The 23934-nt window shown below is 38.8% G+C and overlaps 1 protein-coding gene across 1 annotated transcript in view; it reads right to left on the bottom strand.

The window, feature by feature from the left end:
• The window catches only part of CAMK4 (calcium/calmodulin dependent protein kinase IV), a 142719-nt gene that overhangs the window by 9682 nt on the left and 109103 nt on the right, over positions 1-23934 (bottom strand). The window contains exons 6-8 of the mRNA XM_008921431.2: positions 5515-5605; positions 4354-4428; positions 938-1013 (exon numbers count right to left, since the gene is read on the bottom strand). Coding sequence (XP_008919679.1) covers positions 938-1013; positions 4354-4428; positions 5515-5605 — 242 coding nt within the window. The remainder of the gene's footprint in view (positions 1-937; positions 1014-4353; positions 4429-5514; positions 5606-23934) is intronic.

Below are 23934 nucleotides of genomic sequence, written 5' to 3'. Positions count from 1 at the left end.
TTCTTCTCCTAAAAGGCATCCTGCAAGTATTGTATATAACTACACAAGCCATCTTATCATCGCCATTGTCAAGAGACTAAATTAAGTTATTTTTTCTCCCATAAAGGGAAGTATCAATATATTATATAAAATTTTCCCTTCTCAATAATCTTCCTCTGAAAGATTCAATGACACAATAAAGTAATTACAATGCTTACCAACCGTATCATGACTAGCTATACTAAGATGTAGACACAAATGCCTACCTTTAGACATAACTGTTTGAAAATTTTGGTCTATAGTTGCAACTTCAACTGTTTAAAATATGTGTGGCCAGCATTGCTCATAACTCTTTTTCAACATGGTCTTTTGTTATCTTGTAAGAAAAAGAACACTTTGACATTAACCCATCAGACTGATTTGCAGACAGTCCAGGGCTGTTCCCTGCCTCCTGGCTGAGTGCTATGAGACAGCAACACTGATGCTGCAGCTGCAGCTTTGTCAGTGTCTGTGGCTGACACAGGTGGGACAGCTGCATTTGAGAATATTCACAGGCACTGTGAAACTACTGCAAGCACCTTAACTTCTTGTTGTCTCATCTGTAGTCAAGAACCAACTTAGGATCTCTCACAGTTTATGTGAATGAGAAGAAGCCTCCAATGATTTCTGACACTTTCATGCTTGTATTTTTGCTTTCAGTATCTTCACTGGTACTCATTTACTTTAACAGCATGGTTCTGTGCAGGTCTTCCTGTTGTTCAGGAAGGAGTATTATATCTATCAAATACATAACCTGAGTATTTTCCATGCTTCTCTAGGATTTAACTTACTTCAGTAAGATTAGGAATATCATAATTAAAGTTCATTATCTTGTCTTTTTCAATGGCATAACTCATAATATCATAAAATCTTGAGGGTGTTAACAAATTAACCGCTCTGTAGCACCTTCTGCACTTACAGGATGTAGGTGATAATTCCCAGGGACCACATGTCCACCTCAGGGCCGTAGGCACATCCGCGCAGTATCTCTGGTGCTGCAGATGACAAAACACTTGTCAGTAAGATGAAAGCTGAATGAAGAAGTAACAGTCACAAAGTCAATTAAAGTCCATGAACATTCATACCTCTTAAAAAGGTAGGATCTGTTTCTTTAAGCCCTCAATTAGGCAAATTATTCCCTTCACTGAATATAAAATCAAAGAAGTTATGCCCAAGCAGAGCCACAATAAAATGTAAAGCGGACTTTGGTTTCAAATTGCTTTTTAGGTTTGTGAAAAGAACCACTGAAAGCTACATTGTTTTACTTAGTGCTTTTATAAATACATCAACAACAAAAAGAGGGTCAATGAAAATCTCTCCCTTATAGGATGAAGAGGGAAACACTGTAACCAAGGACGAGGGAAAGACTAAGGTACTTAGTACCCTCTTTGCATCAGTCTTAATAGAAAGACTTGTTATCCTCAGGGCAACCAGCCCCCTGAGCTGGCAGACATGGACGGGGAGCAGAACAGACCCAGGAGGAGGTAGTTAGTGACCTGTTGTGCCACTTAGATACTCACAAGTCTATGGGATCAGATGGGATTCACCCAAGGGTACTAGCGGAGCTGGCAGAGGAACTCGCCAAGCCATTCTCCATTGTTTATTATCAGCTCTGGATAACTGGGGAGGTTCCCAGACGACTGGAGGTAAGACAGTGTGATTTCCGCCTACTAGAAGGTCTGGAAGGAGGATTTAGGGAACTACAGACTGATTTTGATGCTGGCAAAGGTCATGGAACAGATTGTCTTGAGAGTAATCACACCAGGGGACCAGTACAGAACAACCAGGGGATCAGGTCCAGCCAGCATGGGTTTAGGAAAGGCAGGTCCTGCTTGACCGTCATATTCTCTTATAACCAGATGATCTGCCAGGTGGATGAGGGAAAAGCTGTGTCTCTTGTGTATCTGAACTTCAGTAAAGCCTTCGAGACTGACTCCCACAGCAATCTTCTGGAGAAACTGGCTGCTCATGGCTTGGACAGGTGCACTGCTTGCTGGGTAAAAAACTGGCTGTGGTGTATGGAGTTACATTCAGCTGGTGGTTGACCACTAGTGGGATTCCCCAAGGCTCAGTGTTGGGGCCAGTCCTTTTTTATATCTTTATCATGATCTGGACAAGGGGGTTGAGTGCACTGCCATTCAGTTTGCAGAACGCACCAAGCAGAAGCACCAAGTTGGGTGTGGATTAGGAAAATTCTACAGAGGGACCTGGACAGGCTGGATTCAGGGCACAAGGCCAGTTGTATGAGGTTCAACAAGACCAAACGCCAGGTCCTGCCCTTGGGTCCCAAAAAACCCCAGCAGCACTACAGGCTGAGGGAAGAGTGGCTGGAAAGCTGCCTGGTGGAAAAGGATCTGAGTGTGCTGCTCAACAGCAGCTGAGCATGAGCCAGCATTGCCCAGGTGGGCAAGAAGGCCAGTGGCATCCTGGCTTGGATCAGCAATACTGTGGCCAGCAGGACGAGGGAAGGGCCTGTCCCCCTGTACTTGGCACTGGTGAGGCCACATCTCAAATCCTGTTCTGGGCCCCTCACTACAAGAAAGCCATTGAGGTGCTGGAGCATGTCCAGAGAAGGGCAATGGAGCTGATGAAGGGTCTGGAGCACAAGTCTGATGAGGAGTGGCTGAGGGAGGTGGGGGTATTCAGTCTGGAGAAGAGGAGGCTTGGGGACACTTTATCACTCTCTCAACTATCTGAGAGGAGGTTGTAACAGGGTGGAGGTTGGTATCTTCTCTCAGGGAACAAGAGATAGGATGAGAGGAAATGGCCTCAAAGCTGTGCCAGGGGAGGTTCAGGTTAATGATCAGGAAGAATTTTCTCACTGAAAGGGTGGTTAAGCTTTGGAGTGGGCTGATCAAGGAGATGGTGGAGTTGCCATCCCTGGAAGGGGCATTTAGTGCTATGGTTTAGTGGACATGGTGGTGTTCAAAGGCTGGGCTTGATGATCTTGGAGGTGTTTTCCAACCTTAACGATTCTATGATTCCATTTACTTAGCATTTTATTTAGGCTTTATTTTTGATATTCTGTTTTAATTGGAAGGAAAGACAGATCGCTTCAGGCAATTTCTTTTGCTGCATTGAGGAGCAGACAGAAAGGCCAGGCAGTTTTGGGGGACTCCAGCTCTGCAATGGTAAAGAAGAGTGAATGTCTGCCCAAGCAGCCTGACAGAAACACCTTGAGGACCTTGGTCCCACTGTATATATGATGCATGTGGGATGGCTGTCATACTTCTGGAGGACAGCGGACTTGTACCTACGTGCACCAACACTGCAGCACGTATGCAATCTCTTCCCCTTCCTGCATTACTCTTGCATGGCCATGAAAAGCAGGTCTTTTAATATTTTTTAGTATTTCCAGAATTTTGCTTTTGGTAAATGGATTTGTCTGACACATTGCTGTGAGTTTAGATATTTCCTGTAACAGACTGATCATGAATCACCGCTCTGGACTGGCTTAGTTTTATGTGCTACTGTCAGAAATCACTTACGCTCCTCTTATTAAGTTCACTGAAAGCACAGTGTTGCAGTAAACTAAGTTCTTCATGACCATCTTTTTGCTTTCAGTCCTCTGCATCAATCTGCACATCTCAGGAACTGTAGACTGGCAAGTCTTGACGCCAGAGTATCCAGACTCCAGTATGTGTTTTTGTTGCTGTGTCCTTTCTGGAAAAGCTGCTGATAGCTGGGTGGGCAGGATGTGGGAGTTAGCAGCCTGAGACTGCCAATTATTCATAGTTTAATTCGGCATTTCAACAGCATTCCACCTGGGTTTCCTCTAGTTCTGGAAAGTAATACTTGAATATATTCTGGGCACCAGGAATTCTGCATGAGCAGTTAACTTGGGTTGTAAACCAAGGATCACAGGTCCATGACTAGAGGCACAAAGCTCCTTTCTTCTCTTCTCCACAGAGATATTCACCCTCAACCCTCCCCACCAAGTTGTCCTGAGTCTGAGGGCTCTTCTATGGGAATAAGCCTTATAATCTATTTTTATCATATACAAAGACAGGCATAAAAAGGGCTAAATACTAACTACAGGTGTATAGCATTTGTAGTATAACTGTCTCAAGAGAGGACAACCAGAACATTAAACACTAATATGTAAAGTATAGTTTTATGAAACTAAGTGGACAGGAATTAGGTGCTGCTCTAAAGCATGACTGGCACCTGTGTGTGCTTGGCAGAGAATGTCATACAAAGTAAATGGATATATCACCTGATTTGCATTATCAGCTGTGCTACGAGATAACAGAATGATCTTATGGTCTTCTCCAGTGTCCTCTTTCATTTGCCTCTACCATTACAAAAGCAAATGCAAATAATGAAACAACATACCACAGTACCCTGGAGTTCCACAAACCGTCTTCATGGTCACCTGATCTTCCACAATCTTAGAAAGTCCAAAGTCAGCTGTTAAGATAATTAGGAATATTAATGTTCTTATTTCCTTGTAAAATAACGTGGTTTTTTTTTTCCATTGTATAACCAATTAAATGAACATTTATGCATGAAGTGAACAGTACTGTCATATACAGAGATAAGCATTGATTTAAAGAATATACCCAGACTGCAATCCAGAAGCAAAATTTGCTGTACAATGAGCATTCCTGTCTTTTCCATGACAGAAACGTAGCTTGTATTTTATTCTGGAGACTACACAAAGCCAGTACAGTGGGACGCCTAAGGGCATACAAGCAGAGATCCAGAAATGCATTTTAGGTATATATTCAGTTTTCACTCTGTGAGTAATCCAATAAAATTATCAGAATAATTGCAAGTTAAAAAATTTTGCATCAGAAATTTCTTGGATAAAGGTCAGAGTATGCAGACCCTGCAAGACAAAATCCCAGCAGTATTTTGATAGAAGCCTGGGGGCATGAAGATGATGACAGAAGAAGTATTGATCATCCTTTCTGCAGAGTTTTCACCCTGTATTACTACTCAAACAGCAAGGGCCATTGTGGCATCACATGTTGTACCTGCATGACTCATTTTTTAAAGCTCATAAAAACTGAAGTCTTCACAACTCTTAATTTTCACCGAAAATAAACCGATTTATTCAAATTTCAGTATGGATGATGACATCTTTGCCTTAAAAACCCCAAAATAAAATTATAACTACTTTGTTATACTGAATATGAAAGGAAATGTTTTAACTCAAATATCAGCATAAAAATAGGTCACTTGTCCCCAAACAGCTATTACTTATGTATTATTATTTATCTAATCAGAAATAGTGTTTACTTTTATAAATACTGCTTTATTCTCTGCAATTTTCTGCATGATTTTCGGTATAAATTCTGTAAGCACCTAGTTTTTTATTGATTTAGAAACTACCATGCACAGTTGTGCTGCCAAAGAAGTAATGCGCTGTTCACTTGAGTACAAGCATTAGCTTCAAATAAAGGGATTGTGAGATGCATGTACTCTAAACACCAGCTAGCACATATTACTGACACAAAAGAATTAGGGAAGCATATATTTAATGCTGCTTACCGATTTTTAGTGGTGCATCTGGAGCTGGTGTTGCATAGAGTAGATTTTCTGGCTTCAAGTCCCGATGCACAATCCCATTTGCATGCAGGTACTGAAAAAAAGAGAAAGCCAAAACATTTAAGTGAGAATAAGATGCTATGGTCAAGCACGAGTTGACATCTTTCTAATAATCTTTAGCAGCAGATTAGTATATGATATATACTAATGATATAATTTTCAGAAGCTTTTTTTCTGCAAACTTGCTCAGCATAGAATCCTTGGATGCATACTCTAATCTGAATAGGAAACTAAAATTTGGGAAGGTAAAGATGGCATCATGTCCATTTGGGAACAAAAACATCTCAGAAAGTATTATTGAATTTTAAATGCAAGCATAGATCCTAGGAAGTAATCTAATAGATGTTTAGATACCAAAGTCAGGCTCAGAGGAAAGTAGTTTCTTCACATTATAACATTCTGGGAGATAAGAAAACGGTCATGTAACTATTAATCTATTAAATAGACACATTTGAGTAGAAAGGATGCAGTATACATCGTGGGGCAACTACAAAATACTTGGGGTCCCTTGCACAGACTTCTCGAGAGTTTTAAAATCACCCAACTGCAGAGTCTCAAAAATCTGTCTTGACAAAGCGCATGCAGTACACATGAATTCACTCACCACTGAATTCCTTCCTTGCACTAACGGAAGGGAAAATTTCTAGAACATATGGCTGTCACTTACACTGCTATGGATAGAAATATATGTATTTATTGACAGAGAAAAAAAAGGATAAACTAGTGTAACAAATTCTGTATTTCTTGTTGATAAAACATCCACACAAACCTTTGAAGTCTTAGAGGAGAGATGCTTAAGGGTAGGGTAACTATCTTATTTGAAAGTCTCGTGGACTACATTTTAGTAGCATTTCTATACTACAAAAGGAAAAACAATCCATGTGCATAGTTACGCAGCAAATGACAAATGGTTGAATATTCACCTAGACAACACAGCTATGGTGTGCACTTGAGTTAGCACTGAGATGAACTCTTCACTGTGTATCTCACTGGAATTTTAGTTTGTATAAATTTTCAGTGATTAAATAACAGTAAAGAAGAATACATTGCTCTGTCCTTGGACATTGTTTTAGAGATAGTGTGGGCTTTTTACGTGTGTGTTTCTCATAATGTAATAAATGTTTTTTGTGGACTTTCTTTAAAATCCTGAAGTCACAGTATTTGCCATGGTGTGACTTTTGGAGATCAGTCAAAAACCCTCATCATCTATCTTACTTCACAGTGCTTATTCCAACTGTGTTTTCTACAGTGACATAGCCAATCAGTTATCCAAGGTAAAACCAGGCAACAATATACGGAAACTGATAGACTGCACACTGTTACATCATTTAATGCAGCCCCATCTGCATGACTGCACACAACCATGTCCTCCGTGGATAAAAATATATCTTCATCTGCCAGTGAAGGCATAACTTTAAAAAGATGCTTCGACAGCGCAGCAGTGATGTGTTTGACGTGTAGAGGTAACAGTGGCACAAAGGGAGTGCAGCAAAAGCCATCAGTATGGAGTGGACAGAAAAAAAGAAATCTGGACAGAAAAAAAGAAATCTAAACTGATCTGTGTTCATGCACTGCAAGTCAGTTTAGCTGCCTCTGTAGGAGTGAGAAGGATCAGACATTCCACAATCAGGTGGTGGAAAGCAGACATTTCCCATTCATTCCTACAAAAAAAATCTTTGACCAAATACATACAGAGAATTTTTCCAGCCAAGTCTGAAGTCTTTTAGCAGGTCCTTTTTCACACATGCCCATAATCTTAAAAACATCTTATGGTGTGAGGCTGAAAACATCAAAATTTTTGTGTCTTCCCAGAAAAGCATTTTTGTGGGAGGTAAATTTGGGAAAAACTTTGTGAGAATCTGTTCAACTTTTTCTCCCTTTTAGTTGTAAAGTGAGACTGGTTCACAGGGCTTCTTCTCAGACATAGCAAGAATCATAACTGACAACATCTGCTAACCACACTTTACCTTCATGACTGACTTTTTAACTGATTTGTATTGAACTTGGAGTGTGAACTGTTTTTTTATTACAGACTCATAATATCCAAGGAAAATTTCCCTTCTCTGTCCAGCCCAGCATTTGCAGAGAACTCACAGGATGGGGGTGCCAACAAATGAGAATTGCCTCAATAATCTAGCCCATGCCTTTCAGACACTGTCACTGCAATAATCTGAGCTCTCTCTCTCTTATTTACCCTCTTCACAACGCCTGCAGCTGCCAGTACACCTCTGCAGTTCACTTCCCCTTATCTTTCCAGCATCCTAGTCCAGAATTCCTGCCCAGCCACACTAATTCCTCTGATATGCATTCCAGTTGTGGCCTGACAAACTTTATATATAATGTATTCATAAACCTATTTGCCATTTCTTTGTAACACAATACCACTCCTGTTTGCTTTTTGATCTGGTGTAACCTTCAAGTCCTTTCTCTTGTATTCCCACTGTCTCTGCAGTCCACACAGATCCTGGCACAGTTGTTACACACCCTAAAATCAGTCTCTGCTGCTCTGTCCTCTCTCTCACCTGCACTGTTTCTCCTTCTTGACTTCATATTTGGGCACAAATGATACCTGTTGTGCTTGGACAAGGCATATGTGTGGCTGGGGCTGCCTCAAGCTGCCAGGTCATAGGTTTAACAAACCTACTGTTGGCATCTTGTATTTTCCATACCATGTCAAATTTTGTTGTGATGGCTATTTGGATGAATAGTTCTGTTGTGAATCAACAGACTAAAGGGCAAAATGAAAAAAAAAAAACAAAAAACCAAACAAAATAAAACTCAAAAATAACCCAGCATTTTTATTGATGCAGATATCCCATTCTTCAACCACAAAAAGTACCAGCTAGAAAGGTGGATCTCCATCTCTCTGAGGGGAGACACAGCTGGCTGGACTTCTGGAAAACGTATCTGAAAAAGGTATCTGGAAAAGGTATCTCCAGACAGCCTTGTACTAAAGGTTTCCAGCAGATGCAGTGACCCGCTGTCCTTCAGCCTGAGCCACCTGTCATTCACTGAGAGTGTTCCAGGCTCCACAACCCTCTTTGAAAGGGATCTTGCGAGACTGTGTCCATTTTCAGCACTGCTTCCTTACTTAGTAGATACTCTGGGACTTTGCAAATTTTCATGAGTCCCAATATGCTCCCCATGTAGCTCCTGGTATTGAAGGCTACTTGGTAATTACATTATCTTGTCAAAGTGTAAACAGTATTCTGAGTTAAACTATCTTGGCTTAGAAACACATTTAGTTAAATTAGCATGATCCACTTTGTCTAGCACTTTTTTCAATTTATATATGTTATATTTTGGTTGCTCTCACTTAATTTCTCACATACTGATTTTAATACACATCATGTTTCCTTGCAGGCAGTGCCTCTGCAGCATAAGTTCTCCCAGTATGGAGTACAGCTCTGGGCATCGTGCACTCTCCTCATAAGACAGATAGCCTTTGCTCTACTCTTTATATGCTATGTCTCTTAATGACTAATGTCATATGTTATGTCTCTTAATGTGATTAGATGAGAAGATCTGGGCACAGGTATCAGGCCAGAACAGTGTAGTGACTCACTTTATGATCTAAGCGTTGCTGAATTACATCACTTTCTCCACCTGTAAGATATGGATGAGATATGGAAAACGTTTTATTTCTGTGGCTGAATAAAGAGTTTATAGATGCACAGCACTGTAGAACAGTTAAATATGGTATGCTTGTTAAAATGTGATCATTATGTGATATTCTTTTAGTAGCTAAAATGTCCTGTTTTCACTTCTGATTTTCAATAAAGAATGCCAGCCAATAAAAGAAAAGTAAGGCATTTCAGATAATTTGGGAGAAAAGTATTACAGCAAAACTGACTATCATAGTCTTCCTTACTTCTTGATAAATTTTGAGGTCAGACTCCTCATGACACCGGGTGATGCTGAGTCTGATATACAGGCCCTTTTCTACAGAACTTACTTGTTAAAATGAAGTCAGCCTTCATGCTGGCCTTTGGAATAAAGGCAGCAACTCATGAAAGAATAATTGCCATGACTACTTATGACTGCAGAAGAAAGACTTTTTTCCCTTTTTTTTTACTAAGCTTTTTTCCAACTGTTGTAAGTTTCTTTTGTTCTTTTGTTTTGTTCCTTAATAATTTAGGTACCTAAATTGAAAGATTTTATGACAAAAGAACAAATGGAGACTGCTTAAAACTCTAGCCTTTTCCCTTAATTTTATTTATGGCACCCATTACACAGAACTGTAGAAAAGTAGAGCTGAAATGAACCTGTATGCTCCTTGGCAGCATCAATTACATCTACAGCAGCTGTTTGTTCAACTTATGCTCACAGACCTCCGCTACTAGAGAATCCACAATTTCCACTGCAAATTTATTACAGGTCTAGGCTTTCTCGACTGCTACAAAGTACTTCCCTGTGATTTACTGGGATCATGACAGGAGTGGATGAAGCCCATTACCTTATTACTTATACGCCTTAGAGGCAGAAAGCAGATTATCCACCTTTTTTCCTTTTGAGTACTTGTTACCACGTACACAATTAGTCTTCTATCGAAGACTGGAGGACCTTAGTTTGCTCAACCTTTTCTAGACCTTTGGTCATTCTTGTTGCTCTCCTCCAGGCAAGTGTCAACTTGCACTAATGTGTTGAAAATGTAAAATGCATTTCAGTTGTGGCCTGATAAATTTTATATATAATGCCTTCATAAATCTATTTGCCATTTTTTTGCAACACATATCACTCCTGTTTGCCTTTTGATCCAGTGTAACTTTCAAGTCCTTTCTCTTTTGTTCCCTCTGTCCTTGACAGTACAAAAAGAACACTGAATTTTACTGAAGTTATTTTATTTCTAATCTTACTCTCCAGCTTTCCCCAATTTTATGGTGTCTAAAATTTTCTATAAGTGTACCTTCTATTCCATCATCTGAGGTTGTCAAAAGGAGGCTAAAAAAGCAGACCAGAGAAGATATTTCCTGAACTTCTCTCTTGATCTTAAGACACACTGATAAACATTCTCTCAGTACAGACAACCAGTCTTCATCCAGCTTAAAATCACATCATCTTGATCACATTTCTCTAAATCATTGTGAGACTGTCAGATGAGACAAGTACCAAAAGCTTTGCACATGTCAAGTAAATATGATACCTTCTCTTCTTCCCTTACTAACAATACCTCTTACCCTGCTTGAGAAAAAATCAGACTAATTTGGTATGATTTGATCCGGACAAAAACCTGCCTTGCTGGTGACCTCCATATATTGTTATCTCCCAGGTGTCTCATATTCTTTTCCTTCATTATTTACTTCAGATATTTCCAGGCAGTTAATTCCTCCCTTCTTCCTCCTGAAGTGATTATTACATATATCTGTTTCTCTGCCCAGCCTCCATCAGAAGTGTTATCTCTTAAATTATTTTAACCTGTAAAACTTACTCTCTAAATATTGTTCCATGAGAGTCACCAGCTGCAAACAATTTTAAAAATGTCTAAATTATTTCAATACTCTCTGACTTAGTTTTTTCTAATTTTACACTCCCATTTTATAGCTCAGTCACTGCTATTCATTGTGCTAGGCTTCTAGTTAAAGCTGAACTTTTACTGAAAAGTAGCAGAAAAAAAAAGACAAAAACACTGCTGTCTTCTCTCAGACATTTTTCAACAGGTCTCTTTCACCTGCATTTCTTCTTATGAGAATGGTTGGGTTTGCTATCCTTCTTATCTCATGCCAGATGCATTCTTATTTTCTGCCTTGACTTTCCTGATTTCAGCTTTCAAACTCCTCTTGTTAATCCAACTCAGGAATGAGCAACCTGACCTCTTCAGGAATGTCTAGACTTGTAATTAAGCTCTCTCTATAGCCCTTACAAAAGCCTGGACAAAAGAGTGTTGTTGCACAATGAAAGCTACTGCACAGTAATTTGGTTTGATTACAGCTATATATGGTTTGAATAAGATGTGGTTAATTGATAAAGATTTGGAAGCAGTTAAGGGGAAGGCTCTATATAATTTGTGTCTAAAAATCATCATTCTTACAGAGTACAGAGAAACATTCAAAATGCATCATCAAAAATGTACCTGGAATCATACATTCCACATGGATGCAGACTTTGGAAAACAAGACACAGCAGCTTGAGGGAATCAAGAAATCCATAAAATTTCATAGTTAGTGAGCATGTATATCCTATTACATATCCTATATCTTGTGCATGTATCAGCTGATTTGTATTTCACACATCCAATAATTGCACAAAAGTTACAGAGCAAATGATGCAGTTTCTCTGTATGCTTTTAAAACTGTTTTGGCACATAAGCTGTATAGATGCCTGAACGACAAGTGAAAGAGGAATGGTTTTGAAATGGGGCCATCCCCACTGAAATCCATGTAAAATTCCACTGCTTTAACTTCTTTAGACTTTATTTAAGATATGTACAATAAAATACGTATGTAAAATAGATACAGCCACAGTAATATGGCTGCCATGAGCAGCCTGTTTCTGTGCTTTGATTTATCTCTCAGGCAACACACAACTTGGAATGCAGAATAGGATCTTAAATCATGTATGCTTCAGCTTTGGATGTTGGATAGCTTTATTTGTGCTGATAATGGAAAAGCGCACTCATCTGTGTTGGTTGCTTACAGGATAAAAACATTATTTAGGGTTAAATTTTTCTTCACAGGACAGAAATCAAGAATTGAAATAATTTTGAAAATGTAAGGATAGTTTTAAGAAGTGTTGCAGAGATGTATCTGATAATTCTTGCCTAAGGAACTTTAAAAAAAAAAATAAAACCAAATAAAAGATGCCATCAGTGGTAATGCCTGAATCCAGCTCCATAGGCATCAACAAAGTTTCAGTAATGAAAGCGTGAAATCAAGTTGTATACACAGCATCATCCTCCCTTTGCCACCATTCCTTTCCTGCAGTCACACTGGCTTTGGGACCATTTTATCACTGCAGAAGACAAAACCAACATTGACTTATTTTCCTGATGCATTTCAGCAAGTTTTGGATTTCTGTAATTGGATAACAAAGTGGAGTCTTAGAAAGGCTCCATACAGTGAAAGCTTCTCCAAACATCTTGCAGAAAGCCAATTCTTTGCACTTGTCTTGCTTTTACTGATTGCTCTGGGAAACTGGAGTACACCATTACGTTTGCTACGTCATAAACTGACTTCCAAACATTTTCCTAAATTGACAATTAGCTTAGCTAAATTCATTTAACAGAATACTGTTTTACTGGAATAAAGAATATTTGCCTTTGTGCTTTGTGTAAGTATGCATTAACACAACTGATTTATGATTTCAGATAATAAATCTGTGTATTATAAAAAGAATGAAGAAGTGTATCGGCACAGATGAATAAATCCAAATCTGATTATTTTCTTTGCTGATCTACTATATTCAAAATTATGAGATAGGTCAGAAGAGAATTTCTAAATTAAGCAATTAGGTTATATAAAGTTCTAACTGCATTCTCCACAATTAATATTCTTTTATAATTGGAAGCATTTTTATCTTTTGAATGTTCTAACTTTTAGAAGAGTAAAGCAGCATTAAGGATGACGACACTATACCAGGTGTGATGACATCAAATCATGTACAGTAATGTCTGTACAACCTGACATATGTAGGAGACGATAACACACACACCTTCCCACACAAATTCCAAACAAGCAGGCTTTTTGCAGGGCTGTCTGCCTGCAGTGGCATGAAATTCTCCTCTTAAACTGTAAGTAGGCCACAGCATCAGAGCAGCTAGAAGAACTCAGCTATAGTATCTTCTTAAATCCATCCAGAAGAGCCTCCCACTTGCAGAGTATCTGAATTAAGTGAAGAACTAACATACATTAACCATGTTGCTCATACAGCCATTCTACTCGATCTTCTTTTTTTTTTTTTTTTTTTTTTTTTTTTTTTTTTTTTTTTTTGCCTGTCAGGGGTGCAGAAGACAAAGATGATACATCTCTTCCTGCAATTGTCCAGATCCCTCATGCAGGGAAACCTTTCCTCTGCATCCTCCAGACCTACTGGGCACCTGCCCTCTCTCCAGTTCCATAAGGAAAATGTGAAGGATATATATTCTTCAAAGAAAACTCAGTCATTTATGATGAAATTCAAAAGAATCATGATAACAGATGCAGGGTAATGCCACAAAATTGCAGTGGGCTGTGAGGAGCTGGAAGCAGAATGGGAACATGGAGAAAGGGAATGGGAACAGACATGGAGAAAGATGTACAGCAATTGACGGGATTTTATTATATGGACTTTACAGTTATTATGTGGTTTTAAATACACACATTGTATGTTGCCCCTATGTTTATAATAACCTGTGCATGCCCGGGCTTGCCACGAGTTTGCCTGCTCCCTACTTCCCCGCTCCTCCCTCTGCTTGGCTGAGAAAGCTGCAGTGAAGAGAGAGCTACCATTGGACCTTTTCCTTCCCAGTTCCTCCGCGGTTCCGCCCTCTTCTCCCGAGTTCTTAATCCCATTTGTTCCCCTGGTTGTCTGTCTCATGCTCCACCCCATGTTCTAGCACTTTCCCCGCCTGAACTCATAAAACCCCTGCACACCTCAATAAAGGATTCCGTTTGCTCCCTTACCTTGATTCTGGATCTGTCCGTGCTGTGTCACGGCCCCATTCCCGTCCCCCCTCGGACCGTGGCAGTGGGCAGAACTTGCTTAACATGTGCAGTTTGATCTGTCGGAGCTGCTGAAGTGCAGCACACTTATTTGAGGGTTGCAAAAAACTCCCCCTCAAAAAACAGGAGAGCTAAAAGCCCCAGCAAACAGCTCCCTCCCTAAAACAAAAGCCAAAACCTAGCAGTTCTACCCTTGGCATTTTCCTGTGTAGTTTTGTGCAACTCAGAGAACCTCTCTGCTCGACTTAACTTCACTTAGTACAGCTCTTATAACTCTCCATAGTGTCCTGAGGTTTTATTGTTTATACAGAGGTCAGAAAACAAAAAAGCAGTACATGGACACTAAATTGCTACCGCTTTGTTCTACTTACTCTCTGTCCTCAGCATTTTTTACTTTACTGACCACAGCCATGATATAAGCAAATAGAAAAAAGAATTAATAATAAGCAAAAATCTTTAATTAACTTCAAAATATGAAAAATATTTAAATAGTATTGAAGATGCGATTATTTTAAGACTAATCTAAAAAAAAAAATCTCAAAAGCTTCATAAATACACTAACGTGCCTTTGTAAATTAATACTGCCATAGCAAATTTAAAAGGAAGCAGGGAGGAATTTTCTGAAATCAGGCTTCTTCCTTTTAGTCAATGGCATAAATCTACAGGAAGTCTTTTATCAATTTGCCATCCTTATATGGAATACAAACTTCATCACTATAATTCTAGCAAATCAAAAAAAAGAAATAGATTCTCTATTTTGAGCAGGTTACTGAAAAGCAAGTAGTGTTTTTGCAAGCCAGCAATGTTCTTTGGTTTTGCTATTAAGAAATTAAAAAGATACAAATGAAAACCAATCTAGACTACATCTAAAGCTGCTGCCAATAACACTTGGTGCTAGGTCAGACCCCAATAACCTTCACCATCGGATAACGATTTGGCTAACAGAACACTATTTCCGGCAGCATCAGGTTTCACCAACCACAGAGATTCACCAGTTATAGCTCTAGGAGACCTGTGATGGGGCCATAATAGAATGCTCTTATTAAATACAGGTGCACATCTGTTCATTTTGCATCTACATTTTAGTTTTCTTGCAAAAAAAATTTTTTTGTATTCTAATCAAAACATTAAGTTTCATGGCTTTTGATTAATTTATCTCCTTTTTTAAGAAGATATTTCACAAAACAGTGTAACTCTTAAGTGGGTAGATTACAGTCTATCCTATGTGCTTTTGGAGATTAAATTGATTTTGTTCCGCCTGTACAGTACAGTTACATTAGTAAAGTAACCTATACCAAGAAGAGCTCCAGGGTGCTATTACTCTATTAGCTACACTGTTCAAATGTTTAGAACAGCCCTGAGTATATTAGCACTGCTCAGAACAACACCCTGTTAGTCAAGCAAAAGATTGTTTCCACCAGGCAACTTGAAACTGGCCCCTTCTCTGAAGACTGGCACAATTTAATGGTATGGATACTGGTACTGCTGACAGAGACTGACCTGTTTTGGTAGGGTCAGATTTAAAATTGTTTCAAAGGTGAGATTTCAGGGTAATAAAACAATCGAGGAGGATGACATCTCTCTTGTCCATCTATACAAAACTATGTATAGTCTATCACTTTTACTGCATCATTGTATCTAAGGATACTTATAATCCTTGAATTCTTCTTTATGAATAAGTAACATGGAGATGTTGTTCTGGGTTGATTATGCTGCTTTCCTTGAATTGTAAAGTTTGGCCTACATGTAATAACATCCCTTGCTAAGCCTAATATTGACCGCACATTTAAGAAATAACTGCTTAAACCATATTCTTTTTTTTAAAAAAATATTCTTTTACTTTTGTTAGAGACTTTTTAGGGAATGTTGTCACAGACAGCACAGGCCTCAATGTCTAAATGCACAGAAGTGTCTCCATTTATTCATTTGCTAGAGGTGAGTCCTCACCCCATTCAATACAGAGGCCCACCTCAGTCTTCCAGGTGCCGTACATTAAACCATAGTGGTGGTGTGGCAACCTTGGACTGATTTCAGCCTCACAGAATTGTGATGCATTCACTTTCCTATTCTGAAATGAGGTAGGAGAATCAATATATCATTTCTGTCAACAACACCATAGCTCAGACCTTGATCTAGGTGCACCTTGCGGGCTAGGTCTGCCAACTATCCCCAACTTTCTTGCTTTTGCAACACAAAATTTACACTCAGAACCCTAAAAGAAGTCTGTTGTGCTCCATCATGGCCACTCAGTGCCCTTTTCAGCTGAAAAACCCAAACAACTTCATGGACAGCTACTTAGGATCCCCAAAACAAATTAAATTCGTAAGATCCACTTCCATTCTAGGTTTCCAAGCCTGAATTTTTCTCCGGGTGATAACGATAAGAACATACAGTTTTGTTACACTTGACAAGGTGCCAGGAACATTTGTGAAGAAATCATATATTTTAAAAAATAAAAACCATAAAAATTAGTTATATCTGTAAGAACATAACGAAGAAGTTAAAAATTTTTCATCTACTAGAAAGAAGAAGTCAGGATGATTAACCTATGGACATCTCTATTGTGTAGGTGACTGCTTCCTTTGAAAAACTATCTCAGATTGCACACTAGTATAATTATGAGTTTTCTGGGAAGGATTATTACATGGTTTGTGCAGACTCTTGAACGCAGAAGAAAAATTCACATTCTCCTAGGAGTTGTGTCAGCTTTATCAAGGCACTCAATGTTCACTGTTTGACAACTGAAATTCTGAAATACCACGTGCCATCCAGTGAAATGATGAACTGTAAACCTGAATTTGCTATCAGCTCCTCTTTTCAGAAAGGTAAACAACAGTCAAAACGGGATGTTTAATTTCTGTCTAACAAAGAAATCTCCCTGTGGATTTCCTGCTCTAGTCCAGAACTTCAATTAACATTGCCAGTTTTAAAACACACTGTACAATTGCTGTTTAATGTACAGGAGGCTACAGATGAGATCTGCTAATATTGTAAGACACAGTAAGACATTTCATTTAGAATTTTATTTTTGTCAGCGAAAGATTTTCAGAATCCTATTTCCACATATTTTTCCTAGTTTCTACATTGATCTATCTTGATTCCAAAGTTTGCTGTTATAATGAATAACATAAGAACCTATAAAAATTAAATTTCTGTTTCTCAGTTGTGCTATACTCTTCCCAGGGTTCAGAAAATCCTAGGAAAATTATTTAATCTGAACAACACTGCTGTGCTAGATCACATATTCTCCCACAACTCACAGCCATGAACTGAGAAGAAAATCTCAGCATTTTGACTTTACTTTATGGATAGATTGTAATCCCCATGCAAATAAGCCAACCTTTTCCCAACTGCAACTTTTAGAGGTGTTTTTGTAAGAGAGTGACAATAATTTGCAACAAGCTCATTTAATACAAGTGCTTTCCACAGTGAATAGTGATGAAATATTCTATGAAGATGCTGCCACCTCCAGCATCTGCCTCAGGTTCTGTGGTTAGAGAACCTGCCTACAGCAGAGGAGCCTGGGGTGAAAACCAGCTCAGGTGTCTGTCTTATGTGTCACAGGTAAACAACAATTTTCAATTAGGACTTAGAGCTAGAAAAACCATCAGCCACACATGACAAATGGCAAATAATCCTATGAAATTAGTGGAAATGTTTCTGTTATCTTCAAAGAAAGTAAAGTTTTTTGGGTTTTTACTGCACTACCCTAATAATTCAAATACCTCTGTAGCCTTGATAAGCCTACAGTCACCACTGTAACTCTCAGAGAGACTTGAGGTCTTCTGTCTTAAAGCTGTGGAATTAAATATGATGACCATCACTCAGTCACAGGTTATCACTGTGCTCTGAGAGATGGAGTGGCAATTTCTTTTTGTATTTTAATATACGATTGTGCTTTTTATATCAGACTTAAATATTAGGGATGGGCTTAACTTTATTCCCATACTATAAAAAAAGCAACAGGATAATCAGGAATCTGGTCCACAGTTTGATTTTTATCGATTAGTCTAGTGATCAGCATGAGATATAAAATGTATTTCTTGTTTTTGAATAACTTCCAAATTCAGGGGATGATAATATTAAAATCTTGTTTATAAAAATTCTTTTATTCAAAATATCAGTAGATAAAACTAAAACAACAGTGTCAAGTAGGACAAAAAACTTTTTGTCTAACATCTCTGAATCTAAACTTAGGTCAGTATCAACATGAACTAGCTATTTTGGCCTCATTAAAGTAAACAGCTAAATTCCTATTGAACAGAAAGAGAAAACAATCTGATTGAAAATTATATCCCCTCTTAACACTCTTGCTTTCATCATCTCAATGTTTGTGATGCATTTATTTCTAGTTTTTTTCATCTTAGAGTTTTCTGGCTTGTTATGAACTGTATTATGAACTATATTATGAATGTGAAATATTATGAAGAAAAATAAAATTCATACTTCAAAGCCTTTCTTTTTTTGTGCATGATATAAATAAGAAAGAGGAACCTGAGCCCCCTTTAGCCTCTACAGGTTATGACTGAACAATTTTGCTAGACTAAAAAGTGCTAACAGAGGATAAATCTATGTTAATTTTATCATATTTCAGAACATGGGGTGCCACTCCTATCTCAGATGCACCTCACATGAACCACAGCTACACTGGGCTCAATAGCAAACATGAATGTAAACACTAATGCTGAAGGAGAAAGCAATGCTCTGTCTGTGGACTGTTCACAGAGAAACAGTCCTTGTGTTCAGAAGTCTTGATCAGTAAACTTCATGCAACAATCGCAGACATGAATATGTCTGGATTTCAGTAAGGTATCTGATATTACTTCAGATCTCTTGCAGGTTTAGCTGATGATTGCACTGAAGGAAATTAGTAGGAGAAATGCAGAACAGACAGGACAGCAAAGCAGGGAAAGTATTTCCAGGAGGTAAAGTACTTGGTGTGAGGAAACCTCTTCTGGAGAACCTAGATTCAACTGAGGAGTGAAGAGGCTGCTGTGTGGTGAGACAATACCAAATTTGCCTTGTTCAGCAATGAAAAGTAAAGGCTGAAGGAGAGTGTGACCAGTCTGTAAGTACATAGTAGTATATACCAGACAGGAAGAAAAGAAAGAGCTTATACTTAGGGATTCTTGGCACAAAAAACCAACAAGAAACTAGCTATGAATATTTTTAGGCTAGAAATGAGAAAAAGGCTCCTCACTGTGAAAGTCACAAATATTCAGAGCAACTTTCCAGGAATTTTTGGGGGGCTCAAATCATGAACTGTTTCTAAGGTGATGCTCGGTACAGCTATAAAAAAGACTACATGATATGACTCCTAGGAGCAACTGCAGCAGAGAGATAACAACAAATATGTGTTGTTTGGCTTTGTGATCCTACAGAGAGGATTTTAAGATTCAGTTTTAATTTTCTTATTATCCCTTTGTGATTTAATTGGTAATAAATTAAACTAATTTCCCAAAGTCGAGTGTGTTATGCCTTTGATGGCAGTTGCAGAGTGATCTCTCCCTGCCCTTATCTCAACCTATGAGCATTTTGTTTTATTTTTTCTCCCCTGTTCATCTGAGGAGGGAATGGATAGAGTGGCTTGGGTGGGCAGAATCCGGCATCCAGCCAGGGTCAACACAGCACATATAGCCTTTTGAATGGTTTTTAGTTGCAATTTCTAGTGGCCTCTGTGGATTGTACTGCAGAAGAGGATTTAATACATAGGGAATCTCACCCCATGCATCAAATCCTGTTTCTCAGCTAAGAACAGGCTGCAAGCACTTGAGCAGCTGACTGAAGGAGGATACTCAGGCTGGAAGTAGGAAGGCCAAAAGGATGATCAAGGAGGACTTTGTTCCACTAATAACTGGAAATGACAACTGCATCCTTAAGTATTGATCTCAATTCAGTGCTTGCAAGGGTGAGCATCACACTGAGAAGATGATATCTGCTCAGCCAAAGCTCCAGTATACAAAACATTGCAAACAAGTAAGAGAAAATAACTTTTCTGTCTGCTCAGTGCTGCACTGGAAGAAGTTCTGATGAAGAACGTCTTTTGTTAGGTAAGAACAACTCAAGCTGCTAACAACAACGTCAAAGGGGAATGATTTAAGGTCTGCTTAGTTCAAGAGGGAATGCAGTGTAGAGAGATCTTGGAGCTCTGAGGAAGTGATAAAAAGGAAAGGTACTGCTGAAAATTACATATTTCTATCTGTGAGGCCCAGATAAAATGGGCAAACATATGTTTCACTTAGGCTTTTGTCAAACACCAAAGATAGCACTGCAGACTATGAGGCTGAGCTTCTACATGATTTGTCTATGATGAAGTATCCAGTTTATGTACATACTTTTGCTTATGTTTTTGAGTTTGGATAATTAACATTCTTCAACTTAGCTCTCATAATTCTGCTAATAAATTGCTTATAAACACCTTTGCTTCTCTTGCTGGTCTTTTTTTTTTTAAAAAAAAACAACCTTGTTTCAAGGTACTTTTTTTTCCCTTCTTTTCTTCATTTCACGGGGCTAAACAGTTAAACCACCAGTATCTTCTTGCTCATTTGGGGGCCTGTCCCTTTTCTCTGCTATCACACTGACTCTTTGTTTCAGCCTTTCCACTTCCTTCTGCTCAGGTCCCATTCAGTCTTGGCAGGTCCACTGAAGTCTGTAAAATATCAAGGATATTTCTCAAGGATAGTAATAATTCCTGTTACTGGACATCTGTATAAAGTTGTTGAGCTCACAGATGAGGGGTTATCAGCTGGAAATGCAAGAGGAGGAGAGACACTTAAGTGTATTTATACACCACAAGATGTCCCAGATGTACAAGATGAACTCCTAGTGTGATGCCATTTTTGCAACAGACAAATTACAGCCTCGGATGCAACAGGGAAAGTATTCTCATGGAGAGAGGTGCTGCTGCACAAGATTCTTGTTTAGACTAGATGCCAAAACAGGCTGATGGTCCTACCATATGCTATAACATTTAACTTATACAGTAAGTCTTTTCTTGACTGAAAAACAAGCAGGAGTTTTTGGAGAACATGAGAATTCTCATTTTGTCAAGGAAAAATAATAAATGAGATGCAATATTTTATATTTATAAGGAGATAAGTGTAAAGGTAAGGTCTGTGTGATTGATCAGGAGAGTTATTCCCCTTGAACATGGGTGCCTGAAATGGTGTTTGGGACTGGAGTTATCCCAGAAAAGTTGAAATCAGGTTCAGATCTCCCAGTAACAAATCTGTTAACCTTGAAGTCCCTGTTTTTATGAGCAGAGATTAAATAGATGGGCTTATTTAGCTTAACAACAGCTGTATGCTTGGAGGGAAAAAAACTGCTGTTTGTCAAAACAACAGGCAAACATCTAGAACAGATAAGATGGAAGGAGGAATGACACCCCACAGCTGTTAACTGATCTCTGAGATGAGAGACAAGTTTCCAACAGGATTTTAGATTTGAGCATCCTTCCAAGGATCCAAAAGCAAACACCTCTATGAACTCAGGAATTCTTTTTCCAAAGAAGGCCAGACTTAATGGCTGTGTTTGCTCCACGGATTCCAGTGCAGCATTGATGATCCCCATGAATGGGGGATTGAATCACAGTAAAATCTGTACTTTTATGTAACACGTGCCTGTGTTTCAGAATAGGCATGCATTTTTTAACTCTACTAAATCAGTGAACAAAACCAGCTTTAGCTGGTAGAGAGTTGCGGGCATCATTCAGCTTTTATGAACTTGCAGAGACGAGAGTTAACTGTATTTGGACAAATATTATTAAACAAAGTCTCAACAGTTTCATATAAACCAATGTGGTTCCCACAAAAGGAAAAAGACACTCCATCAAAAATAAGATTTAGCAGGAATAGCTCAAAAATATTATGAAAACTGATGAAAATGGCTACATTTTCCGCTATTAAAATGAATTTACTGTTGTTACCTCTTTGACAAGCTTAATTATCGTAACTGCCACTGTGCTTAAGCTAACTTATCCCAGGTTTTGGAAGCATTTATCATAGAATTGTAATATATGAACTGGGGGCCAAAGCTGATTATTTTCCACACAAAAAAATTACTAAAGAGCCTGCTGAGAGCAGGAAGTCTTAAGTTACAGACTGTCACGTTACATGGATTACTGTATGCATATAAATACATGTCAGCACATGGTACACAAATTGAACTTAAACAGACATATTTCCTTTAGAAGAAAGCAAGTGCATTTAATTTGTTACACTTTAGTGCAAAATTAGGAGTGTGCATCACACTGGCATCATTTCCACGTGGAGCTGTAGCTTTGTACTTCATGTGGCACATCACCCCCTACTACAGCTGAGGGACAACATCCTTCACCGGTATTTTAAGGCCCAGTTTGGTAAGCTGTGACTATTTTGGAAGGAGACACCAGGCAGCTGGCTGCCTACCACGTGGCTTATGTAGGCAGAGTTATAAAAGCAAAGGGAGGGGTTGTGTAATAACTGTGTCTGCCAGGAAAATATTACATTTTAGCTGCTTTCTGCTGGAATGCCTCTTTTAAAAAACCCTGAAAGAGAGATGTAAAATGACTTCAGATGAGGCTTTATTTGCTTTCACTGGCTGGTGAAATAGCATATAGATTTGTAGTTCCCTATCCAGAGCACCTTCCTTTTCCTTCCCTTTGCGTAACCCTGGATGAAACTGAGAAGGGTTGGTTCTGGAGGTATGATTACTGACTGTGAACTAAGTATGCCACAATGAATTAATGAAATGCCTATGAAAATGTGTATTTTTTTAGGAAAATACTTGCCAAAACGAAAGTGTTCTAAAATTCAGGACAGGATCTGCAATCTGTAGCCTGAAGGGCTTTGGTCTTCGAGACAGTCCTACTTGCTTCAACCAAAGCTTATCAGTATATGACACCTGAGGCTATAAATGTTATACCTTAAAGACTGAATATACTTCTCTATAGTGAACATTAGAATATGTGAATCTGTGACATCTCAATCCTTTTATCAAGATGAGCTACTTCTTTTCAAGAGAAGTGCCAAAACCAAAATACTAAAAAAATGAACACTAAAAAGAGGCTTTTATTGTAGCAATCAAGAGACCTATTTTTTTTTGGGGGGGTGGGGGGGTGGGGTAAATGGCTGCAGGCCATTTTTTATCTTTTTCCAGCCACATCTGAAAGCACCATTTTCTTTGCTTTAAAAACACCATCTTCTCAAGGCCAATCTTGGCTAAAAAAATGGTGGCTGAAGGCAGAAATACATAAGAATTCAAACTGGCATTCAGTCTTACTGTACTGCTCTCTATTGCAGGGCCATTTAAAACACTTCCTCTCCTTACAATCATTACATGGAGAGAAGGCAGAAGCACACACAATCTGTGGTTGACAAATACCCTTAATTCTATCATGCAAGACCAAAATGAGAGTTATATCCCCTAAGAATTTAGAGGTCATTTTCAGCCTTCCAGAGTTTTTGACTATACTATTTCATTTTAAAGCTGGGAAGATGAAAATCCAAAAATTTCTCTTCTCCTTCTCCACCAACCAACAGGGCACAACTGAGGCTCCAAGCAACCATCACTGCCCCAGCAGCCATGGACCCTCTTTCTGGAGGGGGCAAATCCACACCAGAGAGAGATCCAAAAGAAGGCTGTGAGATGCTGCTGCAGGGCAGCTGCTTGCTGACATTCCACTTTTGGCAACAAGGTGCCAGGAGTGTGCAGCCTTTTTGTAGAGTGATGTACATTCCATATCTATAAT

This window comes from Manacus vitellinus, unplaced genomic scaffold (genome assembly GCF_001715985.3).
Source record: "Manacus vitellinus isolate BGI_N305 unplaced genomic scaffold, ASM171598v3 scaffold_23_pilon, whole genome shotgun sequence".
In the NCBI taxonomy this organism is placed as follows: Eukaryota; Metazoa; Chordata; class Aves; order Passeriformes; family Pipridae; genus Manacus; species Manacus vitellinus.
Note: the sequence above shows the minus strand (reverse complement) of the source record. Positions and strands in the feature narration are given on the sequence as shown.